Raw genomic sequence first — 7,422 nt, 5'->3', positions numbered from 1 at the left:
TAGTTCCGTCAATGTAAGAAATATTTATAAACATATTTTAATGTTTTCCGTTATTTTGTGCTTGAGGAATATTCGATTATGGCATGTGTAGTTTTTATAAAAATTCATTTAAGTAGTTATCGCCTCAAATTTCGTTTTAATTTCGGTTCACTGAAATTATTTCAACTAAAGAGCATTAAAAACTATTTAAAAAAAAAACAAAAAAACATGAACTGAACTTTTATTGACGATGGTAACATTTATTTCTTGTATATTTATTTTTTCGGGTAGTCGTTTGTTGGCTTTTCTGCTAAACACGCTTACTAAATAATATCGACAAAGTATTGAAAAACAAAAACAGTTTTGAAAAATAATGAAGCTTTACTTACTTTAGTAAAATAATCCGAAACAGCAAAATGGGATATTAAAAAAGTAAACACGTAATTACTTTAGTTTTTTAAAGCAAAGAATCGATATAAATGTGAATAAGAAGAAAATGGTTCCCGTTTCCATTAGAACAGCTTCGTTTCAGTTTTATAGTATTGAACGGTGTAGTATTGTGCCGTCAGATTCAGGGTTGTACTATTGTAATGTAAAGAACATGCAGAAAGGATTGTAATCAACTGAATTCGTTCTTGTACACTGACAAAAAAAGCTTAAACGGATATATAAATAAAAATAAAAAGGATATGTAAATGTTTTTAAAAAGACACGTAATCACGTGAGCAGAATTTTTTCCATCTTTTGACACGATAACAAGTAACGTTCTTATTTTTTCTTATTTATCTATTTTCGAAAGAGTGCCATGTGCAAGTGGAGAAGGAAAAAACAGAGTTATGCAAAATTTGTGTCGAGAATTGTCTAAAGTTCCGACTTTTTTTTTTGGCTTTCACTTTAATAAGAACGTAAATTTATGAGGTGAATTTATTCGGCACAATATGATTCAACTAAAAAAAAATAAATAAAAGCTAACGTGAATTAAGATTACAGTTAAGGTGTTATTGTGGATCCTCACCCCTTTAAAAAAAAAACCTTGTTAAACTTTGACATATTTACATTCTATGGAGGTCAGGCGCGAACGAACACCTAATAATTTTATTATACCATATTTCTTCAAACTGAAACATAATTATCAAAGTATACTTACGCAAATAGATATGGAATGTCTTTGTTAAAGTTTGTGCCTATTTCCATTCTATGGAGGCCAGACGCGAACGCAGACCCCACCATTTTATTATACCATCCCTATTTAAATTAAAACATACTTATCAAAGTATTCTTATGTACATCTATATCAAAAACCCTTGTAAACGTTTTTTTTTTCATTTTTTATTTCCATACTTTGGAGGCCAGGCATGAACGCAGACCCCACAATTTTTATGAACCACCATTCTGCCAGATCAAACATACCCATTCTTGATCCTTGATACATCTTCTATCATTATATGTAATCAGTTTTTTAAAATAGTCAACGATATAGGAGCCTATTCGTGACCACACACACACACACACGGTCAGCTTTATATTATAGATATATGATCCTTATGTATGAGATATAATTGGTATGGGTTTTATTTCTGCATTGGATGGAGAAAGTGAACAGACATTGTTTTTGCAGCATATCTATAATGGTTCAAAAAAGATAAATGTTAATATATAACCTAGAGTAAATGAGGGAGTTTTGGGTATTTCAACAGGATATCCATCCATTATAAGAAATAAGCAGTTTCTATATCAGGCCAATTATCTCTGATAAGAAGTATGACATTGAAAGACCCAAAACTCCCTCATTAATTCCATGGTTGTCTATTTTTATTTAAATGCTAGAAAACATTGGATTTTACTTTTCAAAGACAGACTATGTTGTCTTGTTAAATAGCCAATCAAATGTTATTTACCAATTATTTAAGTTGTCCATTGAGTATTGGTGCATTTTTTTTTGTTTCTTTTAAATTATTTATTATCAAGTAGCCAGGATGCTCTGCTGAAAAGTAATTTAGCAATGTTTTTTTTTTCTGGATTCTATTTAAACAAAAAAATTTTAAACCAATTTTTAAAGTTGTTTTAATCCAATTTTTTTTTTTTATAAAGATATTTATGCAATTAATACTCTTTTGCTAACCACCCCCTCCCTCTATCAAGGGGAGTGGGGGAGGCTGGTAAAAATAAAATTAAAATGAATGTACACATACAAAAAATTATTTTATTCTTGTTTTTAAACATGAAATGAAGAAAATTGATATTTTTTTTTCAATTCTTTTTGATTGAAGAATCAAGTTGCACCATTGGTTGAAAAGAAAACCATATGAATCACTTTTTATTGTGTTTACTTAGAAAAATGTTTGTATTTTTACATTTGAATTAATCTAGCTGGACGGTGTGTGAACTTTGAACAAAGTAAAATTCTTTAACACCCTAATGTAGATAAATGAGTCAGAATGTGGTGAGAGAAGGGAGTCTTTACTGTTTTCCTTTCATGTAGACAAGGAGGAAATACAATCCATTAAACAGCAATTCTAAAAGTGTGAAGAAATGTTTTGAAGCTTATGTTCTTATCATGCTTTATGATTGGTCAATTGTGTTTTAACTCATTACTGTATGATGCAAATGGGGCTGGGTTTTGAGGAGTGCGGACTTTTGTAATTGCCTGCTGGAATTTCTGGTTCCACATTTTCAATTTGGGCTGTTACAATTCTTTGTTGGATTTCATGGTCAGATGTTGTCAGTTTAAGACCCATCATTTCAGCTGCTAAATGTTGGAAGCAAATGGAGACCTGGACAGAAAGAAACATTCACAATTTGAAAACAAGTGTCATTGTTGAAACTTTTTGTGTGCACATTAAAAAGCTGCACATTGCTGGAGATTTATTGGTGTTTGTGTAGATTGGTGATCTTTTTAACCAATACATTTCACATGAAAGCATTATTACGTACTTACATGTCATGTCAAAATTAGTATAAATTCCAAAATTACGAAAAATGATCCAATAAAAGATATGCTTTAATAAGAAATCATCAATTATGTGAGATTCTATGTTTAAAAATCGTGAATCTTTAATTTAAGTCAAGGGACGCAAGTCAGTTTGTCATACTGAATTGGTTGCACAACTCTTCTATGTAAAAACATATGATAAAACTCAATAATTCGATAAATTATATTTTTACTTGTAATTATTTTTCTACTCTTGAATTTACATTAGTTTTGACATGATACATAAGTATGTAATAATGTTTTCACCTGAAATGTGTTGATTTAAAAGATCACCAATTGACACAAACACCAACTTATTTTATCCAAAATACAAAATGCAGTTGTGTAAACAAGTATCAGTGCACAAGGGTTAGCATAAGCTGTTTTGATAAATTGATGCTTATTTGATGTAATTAAAAAAAAAAAAACTACAGAAATTTTTTTATGATGTACATATCTGTCATGGAATGGAATAAAAATGTCATATTCCAAAAATCATGTAAATTGATCAAAATCAATAAAATTGGCTAAGAGCAAAAGTACTAGGGGTTTAGGGCTTATTCAATGCTTAGTGTGTATGCTCATATCATACATAGAATCCAATGTGCAACTACGTGCTACCCCACTCAACGACAAACGGCAACATTGTTTCTGTGGTCATCTTCTCTTCCATCTTGTCTTCTGGCTGTGTTGTCACCTCTCACATTGGTGGTTGCTGAGAGGATGCAAACAGACCACAAGTAAAAAAATTTTTAAAAATAAAATACAAACTCTGATACATTCTATACATATATTAGTTGCACTCTGGGTATATGCATTACACCATCGATTCTATGCACACTAAGGTCCACAGTTACTTAATCATCTGTTGAGGCTGTGTTCATCAGTTGAGGTCAGCAAATGTCGCTCTGCTCTGAGCCACAACCTGTGTTCAACTGTGCCAGACTGGCAACTGTCCCATAAACTGCTGCAAAATTCAGTGCCATATCTAAAACTGCCTGTAAACTAACTCTAAATATATTGACCTTGATTAACAATCATATTTAGTCTCCTTTTGTGAATCTTGGTGAATAACTTTCTCTTCATTGTTCTGTTTATAAACATATGTCCTTCTTTTTTGTTATATTTCTTGCTTCTTTTTTTTACTTCCTAACATTTTGTGGGGAGGATGTCAATAGCATCACGTCTAATAGGAAGTCGCATTCTTATCAAAGATAAGCAATTGGATTCATAAAGCATCTAAAGTTAAACTTAAGACACTGCGTAAAATCTCTAAAAGTCATCCTCATTATCTTTTTACTTTGTGTGTATATATATATATATATATATATATATATATATATATATATATATATATCTTTTATTGGATGGTCATGTTGCTATTATAAAAGATGCAATACTTTTTTCTCTCTGAAAAATTATAAAATAGTATTTTATTATCTGAAACTAATAATAAAAAAAATTAAAATATAAAAATATTCCTTTTAATAAAACTATTTGCATCTTAAACATGGTTTACAAAAGCATATTTAATTTCTTAAAAGATGCTTTTTCCAGTTTTATTACACTATACCATATATACCATAATATATCTGCATAGAAGTTCATTGTTGAAAAGTTAGTAACAAAAAAATATTTATTTACCCTACCACTAACCATAAGCCCACCCATAACAGTTTAATTCTACCCACCCCCAAATTTTTAAAACCCAAAACCTCTTTCTCCCCAATAAAACATTGTAAACTGCCTAATGTAATCACCTAACAAAATAGACTCCTCTATCTGAAAAAAAACCCCCCCAAAAAAACCAGAATTTATCTTCCTTAACAATGAACAAAATTGGTTGCTCTAAAATCCTAGGATTGTGAGGAAATGGGATCACTTTACGTTTGGAAGGTGAAACTGGTTAAGTGGATAATGACATGAACTGATGACTTACGTATGGTAAGTTCAAATCCAGTCGGTTCGATAGTCACTACAAATGGGCTTGTTGAGAATTCATCAGAGATCACATTAGAGATGCTCCGTAGAATAAACTCTTTCCTTTCCCTGCTGAATAATGTGCAAAATAACTGAATGTGTCAAGGTAGGCATTGGAAATTCTATAGCAAGCCTCAACCCCTACAATGGTTCACTGCAACTTGTGCAGTTGCTATTGCACATAGGCAGAAAATATTTCTTTCCATTGTTTGCTGCAATCACACTCTGTGATCTGGTTATCACTCATTTCCAAGTCTGATAATATGAAACCAGAATCTTAAGAAGATATCAATCATACCAGTTATTATAGGTGCCACAAGACTTATGAAGAAGGATGTGAAGTCCTACCTAACTAATATTCCTGGTGAACCAAGTGCAAAAGAGATCCAGACAATTGCACTTAAGAAAACAGCGAGTATACTAAAAAGAGCTCTCGGTTGGTTTCAATAAAAAGCAGGACAATGTTGGCAGCTGGTTTGGCTGCTCCATAGCCAGCATTACAATCTTCAAAGAAATTAAAAAAAAAAAAAAACTTCTGGAATATCATAAAAAACTTCTAAGATTGACCTTATCTCTACTATAATCTTAATGATATGCTCTATTGAGCTAGCCCGTGTCCTCTTCAATTTATACAACAAATACCTTGCCGAATTTAGTTTCCTTCGTAGTCGGAAAATTATTGTGTACCAGTGTTCAAGAATTCTGGTAAAGAACTGAACTGCAAAATTATCACCCTGTCAGTCTCTTCATGCTCTTTGCTAAAATCTTTAAATCATTACTCAATCCATTGATACTTTGCCACTTCGTTAATGCTAAACTACTTTCTGACCAACAATATTGATTTAAGCAAGCCTGTTCTACTGCGGATATCCTAACAGACCACATTTACTATTTACTGAACAAAATTAGTAAAGCTAGGCCATTAGCGCTTGATATATACAAGGCTTTTGACAGAGTCTGGTAAGAAGATCTTTTCATAAAAATTAATTTTTATGGTATATGGACATATATTTAATATAATCAAATTCTTTTTTAGTCAAAAGAAAGTTTTTTTTTTATGGCCATACATCTAAACAACATGATATTACGTGGGTGCATCTCAGGAGTTGATCTTTAGACATTTATTATTCCTGATTTTTATCAATGACTTCTCTGAAGCAATTGCATCAGAGATCGGAATATTTGCTGATGACATCATGCTCTATTCCAGACATGTGAGAAAAACTAACAAACAAATATTCAAGGCAATGGTTGGATCCTTATATAACCACCTCCTCAGTGTTTAGTGGACTGTAATAAATGGATTGTAATAAATAGATTGTAACAAATGGACTGTAATAAATGGATTGTAATAAATGGATTGTAATAAATGGATAGTAATAAATGGATTTTAACATTTAATGTTACTAAGACAAATCTCCTTTCTTTTTAAAAATGAAAAATGTTTTCAACTACCGATTGCATGATTGATAACACTCTACCTTAGAGTTCACCATTCAAACACCTTGGCCTACCATTCACAGATAACATGAATTGGAACAAATACATAGAAGGTACTGCCAAGGCTGCTGCAAGGTAGGTGGGCTCTCTCTACTTCTCACATCTGCAAGAATCCTGAAGTTCTACAAAGCCACCATCTGCTCATACATGGAGTATTTTTGTCACATCTGGGCTAGTGCACCAATCACTAAACTCTCTCTCTCTTTGACAGGATCTAAAAAAAGAGTCTCTAATTTAATAGATCTCACACTATCTAACAAGCTCTATCCCCTGTCCCATCACCACAATGTTGCATCTCTGTGCTTCTTTTACTTTAATGGAATATGCTTCAATGAACTTGTCAGTCAGCAAGATTAGGGCTGGAGGGCTTTCTACTCTAACAGCTTGTTTCCTCAAACTGCTAGCTTTTCCAGTACCCTCCCTACTTATTGTTTCCTTAACTATACCAACATGCAGAAATTTAAATCTAATGTGAACAAGCATCTTTTTGCACAGCTCCCCACTTAGGATGCCCCTAATTCACAGTAGCCTCTTATGTCTCAGTTGTGTCATGTCTTATTTGGAGTGAACGAAATTAAAATAAAGAATATTGGCAATTGTTACATAGTCTCTCCTGCAAGAATGCCAACAACAGAACTAAGCCAATCATTCATTATCATATCGTATGAATCTGTAGATTCTATTGTTGGCATTCGTTTTCATGATATTTTTGTAGTCAGAATTGTTTCTTGAAAGATATCGGATACTTACAGGAGGGACTATGTGAAAGTTACCAACATCTTGAGTGATAGTGATTTTGTAGAACGAACTGGATTCAAACTTGGAACACCTAAGTTGTCAGTTTGTGTTGCTAACAACTTGACCACCGTCACTTCCCAAGCCAATCAATGAAGTTGTACCATGTTGATTTTTTTTTTACAAGGTACACCACTTATCAAAGCTTGAAGGCCATTCAAAGATAAGGGTTAATGAATATAAGATGGTAGTTTAGT

General features: G+C 32.2%; 1 protein-coding gene across 1 annotated transcript in view; it reads right to left on the bottom strand.

The window, feature by feature from the left end:
• Positions 1 to 2,162: 2,162 nt before the first annotated feature.
• Positions 2,163 to 7,422, bottom strand: part of LOC145283609 (ras-related protein Rab-28-like) — a 55,590-nt gene continuing 50,330 nt past the window's right edge. The window contains exon 6 of the mRNA XM_080132551.1: positions 2,163 to 2,753. Within this exon, the coding sequence (XP_079988677.1) occupies positions 2,571 to 2,753 (183 nt within the window). The 3' untranslated portion in view covers positions 2,163 to 2,570. The remainder of the gene's footprint in view (positions 2,754 to 7,422) is intronic.

Source organism: Euprymna scolopes, chromosome 8 (genome assembly GCF_053919585.1).
Source record: "Euprymna scolopes isolate OS-2025 chromosome 8, ASM5391958v1, whole genome shotgun sequence".
NCBI lineage: Eukaryota > Metazoa > Mollusca > Cephalopoda > Sepiida > Sepiolidae > Euprymna > Euprymna scolopes.
The sequence above is the reverse complement of the archived record's forward strand: the minus strand, read 5'-3'. Positions and strand labels throughout refer to the sequence as shown.